Source organism: Hyperolius riggenbachi, chromosome 2 (genome assembly GCF_040937935.1).
Source record: "Hyperolius riggenbachi isolate aHypRig1 chromosome 2, aHypRig1.pri, whole genome shotgun sequence".
Taxonomy (NCBI): domain Eukaryota; kingdom Metazoa; phylum Chordata; class Amphibia; order Anura; family Hyperoliidae; genus Hyperolius; species Hyperolius riggenbachi.
The window spans coordinates 447,438,747-447,459,920 of NC_090647.1; the positions used below are offsets into that span (position 1 = coordinate 447,438,747).

Here is a 21,174-nt window from a genome sequence, read left to right on the forward strand (position 1 = left end):
AGAGAAACTTGTAAATAACTCATAAAAGAATAAAGTTACATTAAAACCAAGCACACCATTGTTTTTCTTGTGAAATTCCCAATAAGTTTGATGTGCCACATGACCCTCTTCCTATTAAAAAAAACAAAAGTTGGATTGAAAATGGCTGACTTCAAAATGGCCACCATGCTCACCACCCATCTTGAAAAGTTTCCCCCCTCACATATACTAATGTGTCATAAACAGGAAGTTAATATCACCAACCATTCCCATTTTATTAAAGGGAAGGTTCAGGGACGCTGTGAAAAAAATAAAAATCCAAATCCACTTACCTGGGGCTTCCTCCAGCCCGTGGCAGGCAGGAGGTGCCCTCGTCGCGGACGTCCTCCGGGCTGTACTGCGCAGGCTCAGAACTACTGACCCTGCGCAGAACAGCCCGGAGGACGTCCGATGACGTCAGCGCGCACCAGTGAGCCGCACATTGGAGCACAGAAGAGCCCGACCTGGCAGCCGGCCTGGCCAGGTCGGGCGCGCCATCGGAGGAGGCCGGGAGCCTGCGGAGCCGCGACGAGGGCACCTCCTGCCTGCCACGGGCTGGAGGAAGCCCCAGGTAAGTGGATTTGGATTTTTGTTTTTTTCGCAGCGTCCCTGAACCTTCCCTTTAAGTTATATCCATATAAATGGCCCGACCTGCATGTTAAAGACTGGGATCCAAGGCTCCCCCAAGGGTGAGAACCGTAGAATACAAAAACAGCCTAAGAAGTTGGCCTTCACCATTGTAAGTACCACCATCGATTTGTGCTGCTTGGTTGAGACTGTTGGTTAATTGAATTCCAGATAACCATGACTCAACTGTATACATAGCTCTTAACTGTCCCTCTTTTGTAGGGACAGTCCTTCTTTGGGAATCCTGATGTGATTAAGGATGTTGCAGGTGGTGTGGCTTATGTGTCCCTCTTTCTCATCTCAAAAAGTTGGAAGGTATGTGTATACAGAGAAGTCTCACTCTGATTCCTCATGCTCAGAACAATAAGCATTTGGCTCGAACATATATTACAGTGCCGGAGATTACAGTGCCGGAGATTACAGTGCCGAATTTACAGTGAGTAAATTCGGCGCCTTCAGATGACGGCGCTGGCGTTAATTTTAAAACACTGTAATTCGTCCGCTCGCAATAGCTGGAAGCTTAATTACATCATTCCCCACCATCGATGTGGACCTGGAGGGAGAATAGTAATTAACGCCACCGGGACTTGTGCAGCAGCAGGGTAGGCCGTTTCTCAGCTATATCCTGTGCCAAAGTCTCCTGGCGGCTATATTTCTCGGACGCATTTGGCTTGTTCATGATGTTTTTGGACACACTAATGCTCACTGATGCAATAATGACTCACTCATGCACTATTACCCTAATAAAGAAGTCCTAAAAATGAGCGGGAATTAATTACAGTATAAATGAGAGTGCATTATTTATATTACCTCTGCATTATCACCCTGACAAATTAGAGAGGGAAATTGTGACAATATAAATAAGAGCGTATTACTTTTAGACTAAGAAAAAAGAGTGAGAGCGAAGGTAATAGTGTGTGTGTGTGGGGGGGAAGTGAGCAAAGCGAAAGATCCCGAGGGATGAGAAGAGAGAGACGGACAGAGATAGGGCTGGGAGCAGATGGCAGTGACCTGGAGCCAAGCAACAGACTCAGCAGTGTGAGCAGCTTCCATTCTCCCCTGCCCCCTGCTAATCAGTACAAGTAGAGAGAGAGAGATACATATTCATGGCAGAGGATTCTATGCTTTCAGAGTAATGGACAGAAGCAAACTCTAGCCTACCATAAACTCACAGAGCCTTATGACAGTGAATGAGCTCTGAGCTCAGTATTGCTGCCTGCGTTGTGTGCTTTGAAGAATCAGGACAGAGTGAGGTAGAGTAGAAGCAGTGACGTACGCTGGTGTAGCAATACAGAGGCTGGCAGGAGAAGGAGAGGTGCAGGAAAACATACAGACCAGAGAGGGGGAGAGTCTCACACTGCAGCAAATGGTAAGGATGGCTTCTTATGTCACTTCTTGGCCACTTACTACAGCCATGCACAGATTATTAAGAGATGCAGACAGGATTATAATTGGGCTTACTGAGGCTGCAGTGAAGGGGCAGATTAAATGTTTTTGCCAGGATTGCAAGGGCAAAAGGAAGCCTGAATGACTTGGATGTCATTTCTCTGCATGGCTATTTTTAAGGTGATAACTAAATGTTAAGATAGAATATTTGAATGCTGAATTAAAATGAATGAATGAATATGTTATACTGTGGATGCAGCAACTGAGAGCTTTATTACTACAGCCATTACCAACACACACATATACTTACTTAAAAAAGCCGGTACTAATGTTGTTAAAGTTTGAGTCTATATCATATGTACTCCTCTGGGCTATCCAGATCTGCTGCAGAGTTGTGCATTTCAATTCCCTCTGTACTAAACCAGTGAGATCCCTTGCCAGATTGCCATTGGAAGCATTTACAATTCATGTTCATCTTAATTAAGACTTCATATATCAGCACATTCACATAGGTACTAAGAAACATTAGGCAGTAGAATGCAGAATTCTGAATGCATCGATATGGATGGAGAAGCCAGCGCAGTGCCCTGGTTAGGGGTTTGCACAACCTCTGGGGACACACAACTGCCAATCTCCATTCTGCTCTAAGACATCAGGTTCCTTAATGCAGTGTAACTTCAAGGAATTCAATGTCACTGCCTGGCAGCTCCAGGATAGCGCTGCAGCTACTGATTTTACGTTCTTTGGTGGCTTGTTGGCATTTTTGCTTTGTTTACGCTAATTGCAAACCACCTACTGGAAGAGGTAACACTAATTGTAAAGAGCACCTGTACTTTTTTTTTTCTTTGAAATAATATTTTTATTGAAATTTTAGTGACAAACAGTGTCATAAAACAATTAACAAGTACAATACAATAATTACAAGGTGCAGTCCAACAGAAAGTGTTGCTCGGTAGGGTGGGATTCCGAGATCCCGGAGGGTCTGGTCCAATCACGTCTCTCCAGAAATCTATAATATCATCAAATTAGGTGACCATATCAACGTTAATCAGTTAATTCTAGATCATAATATGAAAGCCACTTGTTCCACCTGTACTTTAAAGTGGACCCAAATTAAAAATACAAGATTTCAGAAATAAAATCTATTTTCTAAATTGTAATAATAAATAGCAGCCTTTTTTCAGCTGCATGATGACAAATATAAAATATTTTACATTTATTGGAGGAACCCCTCCATTCATTTCATATTGTCGGGACAGAATCCGGCAGACTGGTGGAGTAGGAGGTGTACGGCAAAGGAGGAATTACTAATGGCTGCCACCTGTATAACCCTGGTTATGAAAAGAGAAGGGTGAAAAGCATGCACTGAAATGCTCATAGGCTTGATGGAGTGTTTATTTATCTTTGTATGTGTCAGAGTGGTGCAACTAAATATTTTGAATTAAAAAAAAATGTTTGGTTTGGGTCCGCTTTAAAATCAGGACAGAAGATATCTGATTATCCCTGTCCTGTGTAGTGCTGTTTTGCTAGACCTAATGCTGTGACTATGTGAAGCTTAAACAAGTGGAATTAAAAGTGTACCTGAGGCAAATGGACAAAGGGATTTATACTTACCTGGAACTTCCTCCGGCCCCCTGTAGCATGCCTGCTTCCTTGATGTTCTCCCAAACCCCTCCATTGTGCCGCTGTAAAATCTGTTACTGGGCTCAGTAGTGGATTACCCGATCGCAATCCTGTGGCCAGGGTGCGTTCCGCACATGCACAGTTTGTTAAGACTGTAAATGCACTTGTGCAGAATGTTCCCAGCCATGGGAGCATGATCGGGTGGTGCTAATAGCGTAACTGATGGTAAACTGCAGCTTGTAGAAATGGTAATATTACCGCAGCTACGTGCATCCCCTTTGACCCATATGTAATTAACAGTAACTCCTGAGTAACATTTATACCTAATACTCCCCCATTTATACTTAATACTCCCCCATTTATACTAAATACTCCTCTTATAGTAAATACTCCTCTTATATTAAATACTCCCCCATTTATCCTTAATACTCCCCCATTTATACAAAATACTCAGCCATTTATACAACATACTCCCCCATTTATACGTAATTCTCCCCCATTTATACTAAATACTCCCCCATTTATACTAAATACTCCCCCATTTATACTTAATACACCCCCATTTATAGTTAATACTCCCCATTTATACTAAATACTCCCCCATTTATACTTAATACTCCTCTTATACTAAATACTCCCCCCTTATACTAAATACTCCCCCATTTATCCTTAATACTCCACCATTTATACTAAATACACCCCCATTTATACTAAATACTGTTCTTATACTAAATACTCCCCCATTTATACTAAATACTCCCCCATTTATACTTAATACTCCTCCATTTATACTAAATATCCCCCCCTTGTACTAAATACTCCCCCATTTATCCTTAATACTCCCCCATTTATACAAAATACTCAGCCATTTATACAACATACTCCCCCATTTATACTAAATACTCCCCATTAATACTTAATACTCCCCCATTTATACTAAATACACCCCCATTTATACTTAATACTGCCCCATTTATACTAAATACTCCCCCATTTATACTAAATACTCCTCTTATACTAAATACTCAGTCATTTATACAACATACTCCACCATTTACACTAAATACTCCCCCATTTATACTAAATACACCCCCATTTATACTAAATACTCCCTCATTTATACTAAATACTCCTCTTATACTAAATACTCAGTCATTTATACAACATACTCCCCCATTTATACTTAATTCTCCCCCATTTATACTAAATACTCCCCCATTTATACTAAATACTCCCCCTTGTACTAAATATTCCCCCATTTATACTTAATATTCCCCCATTTATACAAAATACTCCTCCATGTATACTTAATACTCCCCCATTTACAGGGCCGGGCCGGGCCGAGGTAGAGGTGAGAGAGGCTCCAGCCTCAGGGCACAGTGCACAATTCACTCAGCTTTCATTCCACTATTGTGTTTGAAGCAGAAAAATAAGAGAAAGGGATACACGGCAGAGACTGCAAGCCAGATAACTAGAGATTAAGGTGTTGGGGGCCCTGGGGCGCCTCTTAAACTCAACACACACCATACAATCTTGGTTGTACAGATTTACCAAATCTATGTAGTATAAGAGCTTATCCAATCAGTCATTCAAGGTGTTTTCAATCTGTTGGCCCTTATACTACAGAGATTTGGTAAATCTGTACAACCAAGATTGTATGGTGTGTGTTGAGCCTTAGTCTAATAGCAATCAGTGTATGACGGCTGGATTGGGAGGGATGGTGTCTCAGCCTTGGGTGCTGGAGGACCTTGTCCCGACTCTGCCTGAGTTGTCTCCTATGTGATATTTTCACACCTTGTTCATAAAATGCCCTTTAAAACACCATCAAAGCAAGAAAATACTCGGACTAATTTTGAAAGTACCTTTTCACATACTTTTTGCTACTTTTTCAATTGTAAAGCACTGAAAAAATTATTTTAAAGATAAAATGAAAAATGATCTCCTAGGAGAAGATTCAGTAGAAAAAGTGATATTAGTGATATTTTCACTTTTAAGCTACCAGCAGGTAATTAAATACACCGAATAACATTACTTTTTGGTACTTTTTCATTTGAAGAGTGCTGAAAAGTTATTTTAAACAGAAGAGTAAAAATGTTCTCCTAGGAGAAAACTGAGGAGAAAAAGTGAATTTCATATGGCTCATTGAGCCTGATTGGAGAAATGGGAGAAAAGCACTGTACACATGTTAGCATTTCATTTTTGTCTTGTTGCAATGTAGTAGTAGTGGCAAAAGCTGTACTTACTGTCTTTGCAATGAAACCAATATCACCTCTGGGGAATGGACTTTGAGCAGAACAGCCACACCCTCCCATCCCTACTTTAAAACTCATTCTGTGCCCACTACACGGAATGACTATTTACTGAAGTACATTTAGTACATTAGGAATTATTATAAGTAAATGTAATGAACTGTTCAACCCCTATACATATTATGTAGAATATGTAGCTTTTTCAAGACATCTGTTTTGCTTTTACAAGTAATACAGCACTTCCATCATTAAATGGCTGCTTCTGGGAGAGCCCGACTGCATAGGTGTTGACTTTATTGTAAAGCTCCTTTAACCAGTAAACATATCCTGTTAAGGAATTAAGTAGGAAGTACCAACATCTTGTAGCCTCCTAATGATTTATACTTCACTTTACCTAAAGGGTGTCCAAAAAGCTTCAGCCTGTCTCTAGTAATTACAGCACTGCAACAGTTGTGGAAAAGTGAATGTCCCCATAGACTTCAGAGGGCGTTCAAACATTCTTGCACAACCTGGTTGCCCTCAGGATGTTATTCATCATCATCATCATCATCATCATCTGAGCTGAGAACAGTACAGTAGGTGCCTCATTTTCCATAGGAACAAACACTTTCAGCATCACTATATCTCAGAGGTACCAATAGTTGTCAGGCAGAGGCATCCATTATGTCCTATTGCTATTTCTACCAGAGCTTGGGTTGTGCACTCACTTGATTGTAAATTTGTAATCCAGTCCACACCATCATCTTCTGGTAGCCATCTCCCCAGGGTATACTTCCATCCAAGTATTAAAGTGAAAAAAATATGTTTACTAAGTATAAACTATATTTTAATGTCATATATACAGAAGATCATGAAAACCACATCCAAGCAAGTTAAAAAAAAACAAAAAACAAAAAAAAAAACTTGGAAGCTCACATTAAGAGTCTTGGATAGCAGGCCCCTTTAACTTGGAAGTATGCCCAGAGATAAGAAAGTCATTTAAAAACTGTGCTGCCTGCTTTCCACTTTGCCTGATTTCACTCTAATGGCATCCTCAGGGTAGTGGCATAGCATTGGTATCAAGGCGATACTGTTGTTTTTACATGTTAAAAAACAAATGACAGAAAAACATTAAGATAAGCACAAGTAAATATCATACCAACAATTATATTATTAAGAAAAATAAAACAGTGTTCACTATAATATTATTAAGGGGAGATCTCCACTTCCTACAAAATGTATAAACTCATCTACCATGCAGGCCAGAAATGTAAGGTGTCCTCAAGTGTGGGTGTAATGTATTGCGGAGACACCGCCGCGCGGCCTGACAGCGGGGCTGCTGTCTCCGCGTTCAGGCCGGCGGTTTCCGCACAGCAGCGTGCGTCTGGTGTGTCTGAGCCTAGTAGTGCACACAGATGGAGAGCTAAGCGCGCGCGCGCTAGGAGGCAGGACATTTATGCCAATAGGAGAGGGATCAGCTGATCCCAGCGTAGTAGATGATTGGCTAAGTGGGGCTGGGCGGCGCTGAGGATCGCTGCACTATATATACTTCTTGCCTGTCAGTTGCTGGTTGTCTGCCGTTGCGAATACTTACGTATGAGCACTCAGACCAGTCAGATCCCACAGTGTGTTAGAACCAGGAGGATCTGGGAATTCACACTTAGCCAGAATACGTTTGTGTTATATGTTAGACCAGTTCCAGGGTGTTGAGACCACAGACCTCACACCCATGCTTAGGGATACTGTGTCATTGCTGTGTTATATGTTAGACCAGTTCCAGGGTGTTGAGACCACGGACCTCACACCCAAGCTTAGGGATACTGTGTCATTGCTGTGTTATACTTTAGACCAGTTCCAGGGTGTTGAGACCACGGACCTCACACCCAAGCTTAGGGATACCTTGTCATTGCTGTGTTATACTTTAGACCAGTTCCAGGGTGTTGTGACCAAGGACCTCACACCCAAGCTTAGGAACTCTCTGTCATTACTGTGTTACTCTAGACTAGTTCCCGGGTGTCGAGACCAAGGAACTCACACCCCAGTCTAGGACCCTGTTATATTTATATGTTATGACTATTTGCTCTGTTGACCTTTCTCTCGCTTTCTGATTCGGTACCTCTGCATATCTGTCTACCTGTTTCCAGACCCTGCCTGTACCGGTTACCGAATCAGTCTTCTGTCTGTGTACCTCATCTGCTCGTGTGTTGCCGACCTGGCCTGCCCGACTATCCTAGCTTTCACTCTTCCTGAGTGCTCAGTCTATCAATATTAGCAGTGACACCATTCCATCAGGTGTCAGCTGCAACCAGGACTCCCGCTCCTCAGAGAGTCCGGCCTGTTAGCAGCCAGTGGTCCCTCCCTCTGGTGCAGTACAGTTCACCATCTAATACTGTTATCCCTGGTTACCAGGTCCTCACTATTTAGAGATAGTTTCTGCACTGCCCGGGGTCACCTGCCCCTCGGGTGGCTCTTGGCCGAGTCTCTTATATCTCCCACTCCTCGTTCATCCAATACATTTAACTCATTAGGTGTCCAGAGGTTAGTCATACTTGTATTATTGGTGATTCTGCAGATCATCCATAATCGAGTATACATCTGTATTGTTGATGATTCTGCAGATCATCAACAATCAGATTCTCTCTGTGTGCTGACACTGATCGTTACAGTGGGGCTCTGTCCCTCATCCTGTACCAATCCACATATATAAATATATAAAATATTTTGTTAAAACACAGAGTTGTAATCTGTGTGTTTTCCACTAAATAGTTTCTTTTTTCCATTTATCCTCTATTATTCTTCTGTGTCTGTCCTCATCACAGAGTGCCACCTTGCTTTGCAATGCAGGGCTGCCACACATATATTTGATAAAGGCCTCTCTACTAATGCTAGATACACACTGAGATTTTCTGGCAGATTTACTGTCAGATCAATTATTTTCAACATGTCCGATCTGATTTCCGATCGTTTTCAAACTTGTTTCTGTTCACTTTTATTGGAAATCGATCGGAAAATGATCAGAAATCGCTCACAAATCAGATTGGACATGTTCGAAACAATTGATCTGACAGTGAATCTGCCAGAAAATCTCATAGTGTGTACCTAGCATAAGTGCTGTAAAACTAGGCATGCATGGGTCAATTACATCTCAATATGCCATGCCTATTAATTGGAAATTGAGCAGATTGATCCTGCACAGCACTGTAATTCTTCAATATTAACAAATCTCAGCAGAATTTAAGTGAGCATCAATTGAACTGCAAGTGTTGTACCAATTGAAGCAGGGAAAAATGGCACAGCCATTGATCATCCACCTCAAACCCACCCCCCTCTTGCATGGAAATGTTCCAACATATCTGATCACATTTTCCATCCAAATGAATACTAATTAATAGATCAGTTATGTTCTGGTTACAAAAGAAAAATAGATCAGATATGTAGGGGGGGCAGGCCCGGGCCGAGGCATAGGCTGGAGAGGCTCCAGCCTCAGGGCGCAGTGTAGGAGGGGGCGCAATGACTGCAAGCCAGATAACTAGATATTAAGGTGTTGGGGAGGTTGTGGGCCCTGTGGCCCTCTTAGTCTAACAGCAATCAGTGAGTGACAGCTGGGGTGAAAGTGGTGCAGGGGCGCACTTTGGTGTCTCAGCCTTGGGTGCTGAAGGACCTTGTCCCGGCTCTGAGGGGGGGTATTTGACCATTGTGGTTGAGTTGGACCCTCCTTAGGTCTTATATTTTATACCCCTTTATGGAATAACCCCAATCTACCTGAGCAGTCCCCTGTGCCAGATGTACATTTCTGGGTGCAGTGCGAAGTAGTGTGCCTAGGTCAAATTGTAGATCAAGATAAGCTGATATCTTTTTTTTTTCTTATAATCCCGCTCCTTTAAATTCCCAGCCCTTGGTGGCAATGTTTTTGATACTTCCAGGGGCGTAGCAATAGGGGGTGCAGAGGTAGCGACCGCATCGGGGCCCATGGGCCAGAGGGGCCCCAAAGGACCCTCTCTCAACTTCAGTATTAGCTCTCTATTGGTCCTGTGCTCATAATAATCACTTCTAGGCCTCTTGCACACTGCAAGCGATTCCGATTCAGATTCAGCTTTTTAATCAGTTTTTACATCCGATTCCAATTCCGATTTTCAGTTTGCTCCCTGCACACTGCAAATCGGAATCTGAATCGGATGTAAAAACCAATTAAAAAGCAGAATCTGAATCGCTTGCAGTGTGCAAGAGGCCCTATAGAGACTTTGAATAGTGGCAATCATTAACAAACTGCTTCCCATCCCCTTCTTGCACCTCTGACACTGTAGTTACCTTTGGCAGGTTTTGGTGCGCCGTATCAATTGTTATGTATAGAGTGCTTGGGGGGCCCCAATGTAAAACTTGCATTGGGGCCCACAGCTCCTTAGCTACACCATTGGATACTTCCATCATGCAATCCAAGTTGTGCACCATTGGACTCAAAGATAAGTGGATAAAATCTGGTGTCCTGCTAAAAAAAGAATGTGAAGATGATCTAGCTGACATCTCCATGCTTGAGCATCTTACATACTTATACATAATGCACCAGGCATAACTTACTCCTGCTAGACTGGCAAAATACAATGAGGATACTGGTTTGCATTGCCCCAGATGTCATCCCCCTTTCCTCTCTTATTTACATTTAATATGGACATTTCCCCAAAAAGTGGCCTTTTGGAACCAAGTCATAAAAAGCCTGCATGGAAGAATAGGGAATTTGGCTACCCCAAACGCATTCTTCTCTGTGTTAGAACTTAGAAGTAATGCAGGATTAAAGAACAACTCACCAGAGATGAATATTCTGGCTGACATATTTTTTCCTTTTAAAGGACTGCTGTAGGGGGTAAGGGGAAAAAAAGTTGAACTTACCTAGGGCTTCTAATGGTCCCCCGCAGACATCCTGTGCCCGCGCAGCCACTCACTGATGCTCCGGTCCCGCCTCCGGTTCACTTCTGGAATTTCCGACTTTAAAGTTTGAAAACCACTGCACCTGCATTGCCGTGTCCTCGCTCCCGCTGATGTCATCAGGAGCGTACTGCACAGGCACAGACCATACTGGGCCTGCGCAGTACGCTCCTGGTGACAGCAGCGGGAGCGAGGACCTGGCAACACAGGTGCAGTGGTTTTAAGACTTTAAAGTTGCAAGTTCCGGAAGTGAACCAGAGGCGGGGCTGGAGCATTGTTGAGTGGCTGCGCGGGCACAGGATGTCTGCGGGGGACCATTAGAAGACCCGGGTAAGTTTAACTCATTTTCCCCTGACCCCGCTACAGTATTCCTTTAACCTCCTTGCCGGTTATCCTGAACTCTGTTCGGGGTAACCTGCGCAGGAGGATTTCTCAGGCCCCGCTGGGCCGATTTGCATACTTTTTTTTTTGTTACAAGCAGCTAGCACTTTGCTAGCTGCTTGTAACTTCCGATCGCCGCCGCTCGCCGCCGATCCGCCGCAATCCGCCGCGGCGAGTCGCTCCCCCCCGCCCCAGACCCCTGCGCTGCCTGTCCAATCAGTGCCAGGCAGCGTTGAGGGGCGGATCGGGATTCCCTATGACGTCCCGACGTCCATGACGTCGGTGACGTCATCCCGCCCCGTCGCCATGGCAACCGGGGAAGCCCTGCAGGAAATCCCGTTCTGAACGGGATTTCCTGCTTACTCTGATCGCCGAAGGCGATCGGAGTGGGTGGGGGGATGCCGCCGCTCAGCGGCTATCATGTAGCGAGCCCTAGGCTCGCTACATGATTTAAAAAAAACAAAACAAAAAAAAACCTCCTGCACTGCCTTCTTGCCGGAGGAATTGAACCGGCAAGGAGGTTAAACAATACCAGTTGCCTGGCATACTGCTAATATTTCATGCATCAGTAGTGTCTGACTACATTTGACGCATGCTTGTTTCTGGTGTATGATTCAGACACTACTGATGCATGAAAGATCAGCAGGATGGCAGGCAACTGGTATTGTTTAAAAGGAAAAAAATATGGCAGCCTCCATATACCTCTCAGGTCAGTTGTCATTTAAGGACTCCACACCTCTGTCAAAACTCGTATGGCTGAAATGCTGTTTGCTGCTTGGCAGGAGATAGCATTGAAATTGCTGTCTCCACAGCACCAACCCCCTCCTCTTGGCCTAGAAGGATAGATAACAGTCTGCCCTTCAAGACATTTATATATATGTGCATAAAAACGCTAACAAAATGTATTTTGCATGAGACAAAGAGAAAGAGACATATAACTGTTACTATCTGTCACAAGCCCCCTAGTGGCTAGTGGCACAATACCTTCCAATCGGTTTCAGCACACAGACCATGCAAGCTGTGGTTGCAATCGGTGTGCAGAAACCGCTGGGATTTTGGCAGCAGACGGACTAGAAGGGAGCCTGTGAGTTACGTTAGTGCAAATTACACACTATTTCAGAGTATAACGGCCACCACCTCTGTTACCATGGGACAGAGGAACCCACTGACTGGCTGATTCTAGACCTGCAAATAGAAAACAGTTAAACACACTCTATTTTATCTAGCTATCAACAATAGTAGCGACTCCTCAGAAGCCAGGGTTCAGTTTTGTGTTGCTGAATAATAGGTGTAGCCGAACAAATAAATGACATTAGCGTTGTTTATTAAAAATGCAATATAAATAATTAATATATACAGAAAATCATTAAAATCAACAATTATAGAGACATTAGTAGCGCAGTAAAAAAAATGAAAAGGGAGAAAATACTTAAGTTCGTGGAAATACTGTATGTCCTTTCTAGGAAAACTCGTAAAGTTCCTTTGTTTCAGTTCAGGAGCAAAGTTCAGACAAGATGGCCGCTAACCACATGGTCCTCTGGCTAGCAGCAGCATGCTCTCATGAAGATGGGATTTGGAGGACTGCCCCTCCCTGTATGCACCATGGTTTTATGGAAGCTAGTTTTGGGGGTGGAACAAAGCCAGCCCCCCAATCACAGTTCATTCCCTTGGAGAGAGATTTAGGTTTAAACTTATAAAACGCTGTAATTCAAAACTGATAAATGCCACATTTGCGCTGATAATATTCCTCATATTATGACAATTCCTATGACATCAGATGTGATTGGGGTAGGGGGTCCAGTTCCTGAGAAGTTTAATAACTTGGTTGTAGAGTACCCCTTGCCCCTCAAGACTGGTATCAAAAGATTCAGTAAAACACTACAAACCCAATGATCCAACTCTCATAACTATCCTAGATACTATATTCCGTAAATAGGCAAAAAATCATATACAGCATTAATTTACTCTCTGTTTCTGACGGAGTCAGGCAGTCTGGTCTCATGCTGAGTTTAACCTGTCTCTTCAAAAGGCAGTAACACTTGCCATTTGGGGGCTTACTGCTGGAGCTTTCACACCTCAGTGTCACTGGCAAGGAAAGGAATTCTTTTGATCCAGTTAATTAACCACACAGGCCTTATCAGAAAGCATACTTGGCTCTCATGAAAAGAACTATGCTAACACCTATGAAGACAACAGAGACCCCCAGGCTTGACTGCCTGGTATCCATAGACATACAATCTAGATCTGGCAACGCAACGACAATCAGTGCAGCAAACCGATTGCGATTGCGTTCTCTTTTCTCACTGCTCTTCCGTGACACTATCTACCTGTGCATTGTCAATGACTAGATGATGTGGTCTATGTCACCGTTATGGTCCTCTCCCATAAAACTTTGCTTTCTATGCCATGTCACTTATCACATGTAGTTTTGGGTTAAAAAAAAGAGTGAGTTGGTTATATAAATTGATACATGTATAACTAGCTTAATGTTGGTTAGTGAATAGGGAGCTGTGCATGCATGTGCCCTGTTTCCCTGTTCATTTCTACCAAAAGCTGGATGTGGGCCAGACACATGCTCCTATTGAGCAGGTAACAACAATAGCCCACAGTTTTGCACATCACAGCAGCTCACCGGCAGACAGGAATGGATAAATTGGCTTCCAGCCCAAGGATTGCTGTCAGGCAAAGCCAGGGGATGCAAACTGCAGTCCCTCACCTTTGTAAATCAGGCTGTGTATCACCTGTTATGATGAACGAGCACTTACATAATGTGGTCATTACGGTTCAATATATCTATTGAATGATAGTTTACTACTGTGGAAAGAAGAAGAGAGCAGATCATAAAGCCAAGACTGGGAGCATCCCAGGTGGAAGTGACACATTACAAAACACTTGTGGCTATGGCAACCAAAGACTAGCATAGTACACAAAGAGGATTATGGGATTTCCCTCAGTTGTATAGTTAGCGGAAATAATTTGTAATGGATTGCAGTAAGAGAGGAAAAGAAGTCACTGTACTGGTCTTTTCAACCATGAAATTATACCAGCTCAGTCTTGTGCTAACTTCAAGTGAAATAGTGAAGATAACACATGTCCAACCTAATGACAAAAAATAAAAAGTATGATGACACAATACTAATAATGACAGTTACTGGTAGTTTTTTCTCTCCATGTTGCAAAGGGAATCAACTGTTTGAAAGAGTATTCAATTAAAACCTGTCTACTATTAATTAATTATTTATTAGTTACATAGCTATCATAAGTGCCTTTTATCCAAAGTAATGTCATCTTTATGAAAAATCAATGTCTCAGAGGTCACAGCTCCTTGTATGAAAGCAGGCATCCTGCATCCTAATGTAATATCCAGTTCACCTGAAATGTGCAGCCTTCTATCAGTTTACCTAGCGACAATAGCTCTCTGCTAAACAAATTCTCTTGGCAGCCTGTAATGGCTCAGAGCAGAAAATGAAAGTAAGCTTATTAACACTTTACAGCACTGTAAAGGTGCGTACACATGTCCAACTATTTCGAACAACTTGTCGTCCGACTTGTCGTTTAAACGACTTGGAGTGCAATCAACCAGTCGTTCAAACGTCATGTACACACTGACCAACAAAGCAGCTGATATGCTAATTTACCTAATTTACATGTCGTTTAACCACTTGAGGACCCACCCTTTACCCCCCCTTAAGGACCAGCGTTATTTTTTGTGGATTGTGCTGGGTGGGCTCTGCAGCCCCCAGCACAGATCAGGTTTCATGCAGAGCGATCAGATCGCCCCCCTTTTTTCCCCCCTATGGGGATGGTGTGCAGGGGGGGTCTGATCGCTCTGGTGGGCAGGCTTGTTGCGGGGGGGGGGCACCTCAAAGCCCCCCTCCGCGGCGAAATTCCCCCCTCCCTCTCCTACCTGTCCCCCCGGTGATCGGGGCTGCACAGGACGCTATCCGTCCTGTGCAGCCAGTGACAGGACGTCCCCTGTCACATGGCGGCGATCCCCGGCCGCTGATTGGCCGGGGATCGCCGATCTGCCTTACGGCGCTGCTGCGCAGCAGCGCCGTACAATGTAAACAAAGCGGATTATTTCCGCTTGCGTTTACATTTAGCCTGCGAGCCACCATCGGCGGCCCGCAGGCTATTCACGGAACCCCCCGCCGTGAATTGACAGGAAGCAGCCGCTCGCGCGAGCGGCTGCTTCCTGATTAATCAGCCTGCAGCTGGCGACGCAGTACTGCGTCGCTGGTCCTGCAGCTGCCACTTTGCCGACGCACGGTATAAGCGTGCGGTCGGCAAGTGGTTAACCAATTTGATACAATGGACAATGGACTAGATAGAACAATGGACTAGATTAAATGACTGATCAAACAACTTGTTGTTTGAACATCTATTAGGTGGACAAACGACTAAAAGTCGTTTGTAAACACTTACGGACCTGACAGTTGTTTAAACGACAGTTAGTCCAACGGATCAGCTGAGCGGACAGTGCAAAACTGACTGTTATCAGTTGCTTGACAGCGTGTACACACGTCCAATTTGATCTATGCACCCGAGCTCTCCACGGCTATTATTAAGGTTATCTGTTTTATTGACCTGAGGAAGCGGGCTGAGTCCCGTGAAACGCGTTGTCTACAGTATAACCGTTATTTTAATAAAGACTCCTTTTTCTGTCTACGTGAGTCTTCTTTGGAGGTAAGAGACCTCCTTATCTCATTATTTATTATTTTATCTTAATCTTTTATTAGTAAAATGATCTAGTTGTTGCCATAACATACTTTTGGGCGCCTCCACCGACGTGCTTCACTTGTATATCCAACACCTCTTTGAGGTGTTACTTCTATCTCTGAGCGACACAATCTACCGGGGAACAGGACCATAGGAGGAGAGCGACCACCCAGAGACGGTTATTCTTCCTCACGCACTTACGGTGGTTGCAGGATTGCAACCCACCTTTGTGAGTATACTTTATTCACAAATCTACATCTTCAATTTATGCTAACAATACTGCACCATAAGGGCTCCCGGTCTCACCTTTTCTACAGCTCAAGGATAATCCCCTCCATTGTGAAGGGAGCACCCTAGACCCACACAGATACACGTCCTACTTGTCATTCAAACGACAAGTCGGATGACAAGTTGTTCGAAAAAGTTGGACATGTGTACTTACCTTAAAGAAGCTATAATATTGTGGCTAGTTTTTTGGAACAGAAGGTGAATTTTGACTGTAGCTCCACTTAAAGTGATTGTGAATAAATTATTTGATACAAAGAAAATCTAGGAGGCGTCCCTTTTGTAAAACAATACCTTTGAGAGGAAGATTTAAATATATTACAAAACTGTCTGAGGTTGGTGTTTCTTTCACTATCATATGCAGTTTCTCCTTTTACCTATCTTGTTATAATGAATCTGCATGCACAGTTTACTAAGTCGCCACAATACCCACTTTTTATATGTCCCAGGAATGATGCAGGGTACACGATACATTTTTCTGTACGATTTTCCATCCAATTGTTTTTTCCGCTCATTTATCTCCTCAATTCTGCGCTCGATTCTCTTATCTTCCGCTAGTTTTTCTTATCTTTTTATCTTTTTCCATTCACTTCTATGAGAAATTGACCCAAAAAACGATCGGAAGGAATAAAAGATGTCGGAAATGATCTAAAGAACCCATCTATCGAGCGGAAAAACGTATGGTGTGTCCCCAGTGTAAGGGTACCCCAGCAAGTCTGTAGAAGCTAATTACCTTGTGTAACCATAGCAGTATTATCATTAAATCTCAGTTGAAGGTTGCTCTATAACTACAATTACAGTTACACTTTATGTGGTCTAGCCCTTTGCTTATAGAACATGGTTATTGGCCCTGTGCATAAAACAGCCCCATTTTGGACTTTAAAAAATGTCAGATATTGCTCCACCAACAACATTATGAGAGATTCCAAAGGTGCACAATTTGTGACACTTAAAACTTATCAATTCCTTCACTTCACAAAAGTAAATAAAACAAAAATATATTAAAGATTGTGTCTTAACCACTTAAAGACTGGGTAATGCCCGTGGGCGTGACCGCGGCGGCAGCCCCAGGACCACCTAACGCCAATTGGCGGGGCTGGCAGGCTGCGCTCGCATCTCCTGCTTGGGGGGCGACTGCCGCTCAGTAAACTGTTAGACTGCGAAACAGCCGTCTTTCTACTGAGTACAGCGCTGCGATCGGCACCAGCGCTGTACTGGGGACAGCCATGTGACACGGCTGTCCCCCTGTCACACAAGAGAGCGATCGGCTCTCATAGGCTGAAGCCTATCACAGCTGATCGCGTCATTGGCTGCCTGGGGGGAGGGAGGGACCGAGCAGAGTGAGCCTCATTAAACAAATAGCACTTTTTATTAAAAATATAAACCTAAATATTTATATAACAAACAAACAAACACAGATGGGGCGATCAGACCCCACCAACAGAGAGCTCTGTTAGTGGGGAGAAAAGGGGGGAGGAATCACTTGTGTGCTGAGTTGTACGGGCCTGCAGCTATGCCTTAAAGTGGCCTATTTAGTTAAAATTGCCCTGGTCTTTAGGAGGGTTTACCACTGCAGTCCTCAAGTGGTTAAACAGGCACTGTATGGACATATAGTAGAATGCAGTTGAGTATTCAGGATACCCACCTTTAGTGATTTTCCTGGTTTCAGCATCAGAATAACTTCCTATATCTCTATATTGATATGTAGCCCCCCCCCCTCCCAGTGTTGCTTAGCCTAGGCTGTTTAGCTATGCAGAATTCTTCTCCCAGAGCATTCTGGGAGACCAGGCATTATTTTTTATCTCAGTAAGGGCCCTTTTCCACTAGCAGCGATTGCGATGCTGAATCGCAAAATCGCAAAACGCTAGTGATTTTAAAATCGCTACAGTTTGCTTTTTAACATAGGAATCACGGTAAGTCATTTCCACTACCGCGATTTGTTTTTTACTCAAGCGCAATTGCGCCGCGGAGCGATTTTTGCTGTGATGTTGCTATACAGTGCATTGCATAGCAAGATTGCGATCGCAATCGCCGGGAAATTTTGTACTTTGCTGAATTGCAATCGCTAGCGTTTAGCACGAACGCTAGCGATTGCTAGTGGAAAAGGGCCCTCACAAACATTCTTCAGAGATCACCTGAGAGGCCTAAAGATGTTGCCACCTGTGATAAATTTCACAATGTAAATCAGGGAGAGGTAACTTCTTACAGTGGGCAGAGACTAAATAATACAAATATTAAATATATATATTTTTTTTACAATCATCCTTTATAAATGAATAATATAAGTACAATGTAATATAAGTAAAATGCATAGATCAGCAATACTAATCTGGATGGAAGAGAAATCCTACTGTGTGCGCAGTTTGAGATGTAACCATATTTATACACTAAATTCTGTCTGCCAGATCCTGTGAAAGCCATCCAAGGTGACACAATGTGAGTGATTTGTGTGAATGCTCATTGTGAAAATCGCATTGATTTTTCAGCTAATATTATGCAAGTACATGTCCAGCGCTTGTCAGAATTCCATTTGCCATACCATAAAAAAAGCTTGTTCGAATGTGCAAATCATGCAGTAGTAAATCTGCCGGTGATTGGGGGGCGTGGGGTGGTGGAATAATGTGTTTCTGGGCAGTCACTGTGCCTGATGTAGCTGTGCTGATCTATATATAAGCAGTAATGATCCCCCAGGGATGCCTAGTTGTTGAATATGGAGAGCAGCAGTGACGAGACAGGGAGTGATGGAGAAGAAGAGAGCCAGGTAAGGAGGTGCACTTACCAACCGGTGTACTGAGAAAATAAAGGTGTTATATACTTAAAGTCTGAATTATAACACCGTAACACCCTGCAATATTATCTTTCAGCGCATGAAGTTGTCACTTTGTATAAAATCCAGCCTTTAAGAGCTCTTCTTACTTCCAAAGTAACAAATATCTACACTGGAAGTAAGTCGGTCTGGATTTTATACAGTGAGAATATTTGTTACTTTGTATAAAATCCAGCCAACAAATATTCATACTGTATAAAATCCAGACTGACTTACATCCAGTGTGGATATTTGTTACTTTGGAAGTAAGAAGAGCTTTTACAGGTTGGATTTTATACAAAGTAACAAATAACCACACCGAAAGTAAAAGTCAGTCTGGATTTTATACAGTGTGAATATTTGTTACTTTGTATAAAATTCAACCTTTATTTAAAATGTCTTCTTACTTATTGTGGTTGTTTGTAAGGGTAGATCTCATTTGCCAGTTTAAAAAAAAAATAAAAAATCAACCTACAGGGTTATATTAGTCACTTTTATTACATTTTACAGCATTGCCATTTTCTATCAAAATTTGCAACAGAAAGCTGTATAAGACAAGTGTTAATTACAGAAATATGGTTAGAGAGGTCTTCCATTGCAAACTGTAGTGTAAATGTGGTGTAACCTGTAATGGCCATTGGCCAAGCTAATAATTAAGAGATTACCTCGGATCTCTGCTCCTCCCATCTACACAATGCTTGACAACCTGAGATTGATACACTATTTTTCACCTATAGTTGCATGCAAGCGTTTAGGCTCCACTGCCCCAAACAATTTCTGATGGAAATCGTGGCTCTTATTCAATTCAGTTTTTCTTCTAAGTTTTCTACTAGGAGGTAATTTTTCATCTGTTTGAGGGTTCTATTACACTACACGTGATTTCAATTCTGATTGTTGATGCTATTAAAAAAGTCTTGCATGCTGTATTTTTTCTGTGTTTTTCTTCTTGTGTTGCTGACATCCAGCGAAAATTGGGAACCGGAATCGGAATTGCAATTTGCAGTGTAAATGAAGCCTTAAATACCTTTTCAGCACTCTGCAAGAGTAAAAGTGACTACAAGTAGGTGAAAAGGTACTGTCAACATTATTCTGAGTATTTTCTTGCTTGCTAGCGGATTGAAACACATTTTATTAATAAGGTGCGAAAATATCACTTAGAAGAAAACTTAGGAGAAAAAGTGAATTGAATAAAGTCCTGTGTGTTTCAAAAATACATATATAATGCACATGTTTTTATTTTATTTTATGGGCTTTCAAATATAAAACCTAATCAGATAATTGTAACGTGTGAAAATGTTTGGACAACTGACTACTTGCAAGGTCCTTAACCCTAATTAGCTATTAGGTCTTAATAGCCATTAGGAGCTGTTCATCGCTGACAATAGCAAACTTGAAAAGTCTTTGACAAACCAAACGCTGGGTTGTCACTCAACAACTTTGGAAACAAGTGCTGTGGACTGATATTTAAAAATGTATTGACTGGCAACAATTATCAGAGGTTTGTTTGGAAAGAAAACCATCACGTTTTATAAAATATACATCCTATCACTTGATAATTGTGGTGAGTGCATGATCTTTTGGGGTTATGTGACAACCAGTGGCACAGAACGCATCATAGGTAGAAGGAAGAATGGATTCCACTAAGTCAGTGAAGTCTGTATGCCAACACATACCTGAAAATTCACCATTAACTACTTGGAGAAAGGGAAATGGAAGATTTTGGAAAGACCCTTACAACTTAAAGAGGAACTGTATGGAAAATAACAGTGAAATGCTTCTTTTTTACAATGTTCATTTATAAATGATTTAGTCAGTGTTTGCCCATTGTAAAAGCTTTCCTCACCCTCATTTACCTTCTGGAATTTATCACAGGTTGCAACATCTTTTGTCCTGTCAGGTGCAGCTCTGCACAATGTTTATTTCTGAGAACTCTGCAGCCAGTGAAAATAATGCCTGGTCTCCCAGAATGCTCTGGGAGGAGAATTCCACATAGCTAAACAGCCTAGGCTAAACATAACTGTGAGGGTGGGGCTACATACCAATATACAATATAAAGGTGTAGGAAGTTTTTCTGATGGTAAAACCAGGATAATTAACTTAGCGAAAACTTGAATTGGGCGCTTTTTCTCTTAAGTTTTCTCCTAGGTGATATTTTCCCACCTTACCAATAAAATGCCCTTT

The 21,174-nt window shown here is 42.6% G+C and overlaps 1 protein-coding gene across 2 annotated transcripts in view; it reads left to right on the forward strand.

The window, feature by feature from the left end:
* Positions 1-1,803: 1,803 nt before the first annotated feature.
* The window catches only part of LOC137546953 (septin-5-like), a 71,191-nt gene continuing 51,820 nt past the window's right edge, over positions 1,804-21,174 (forward strand). The window contains exon 1 of one of the 2 annotated variants that reach the window (XM_068270033.1): positions 1,804-2,014. In XM_068270033.1, coding sequence (XP_068126134.1) covers positions 2,012-2,014 — 3 coding nt within the window. In that variant the 5' untranslated portion in view covers positions 1,804-2,011. Of the gene's footprint in view, positions 2,015-18,867; positions 18,949-21,174 lie in introns of those variants that run through there. The other variant, XM_068270032.1, reaches the window with a different exon arrangement.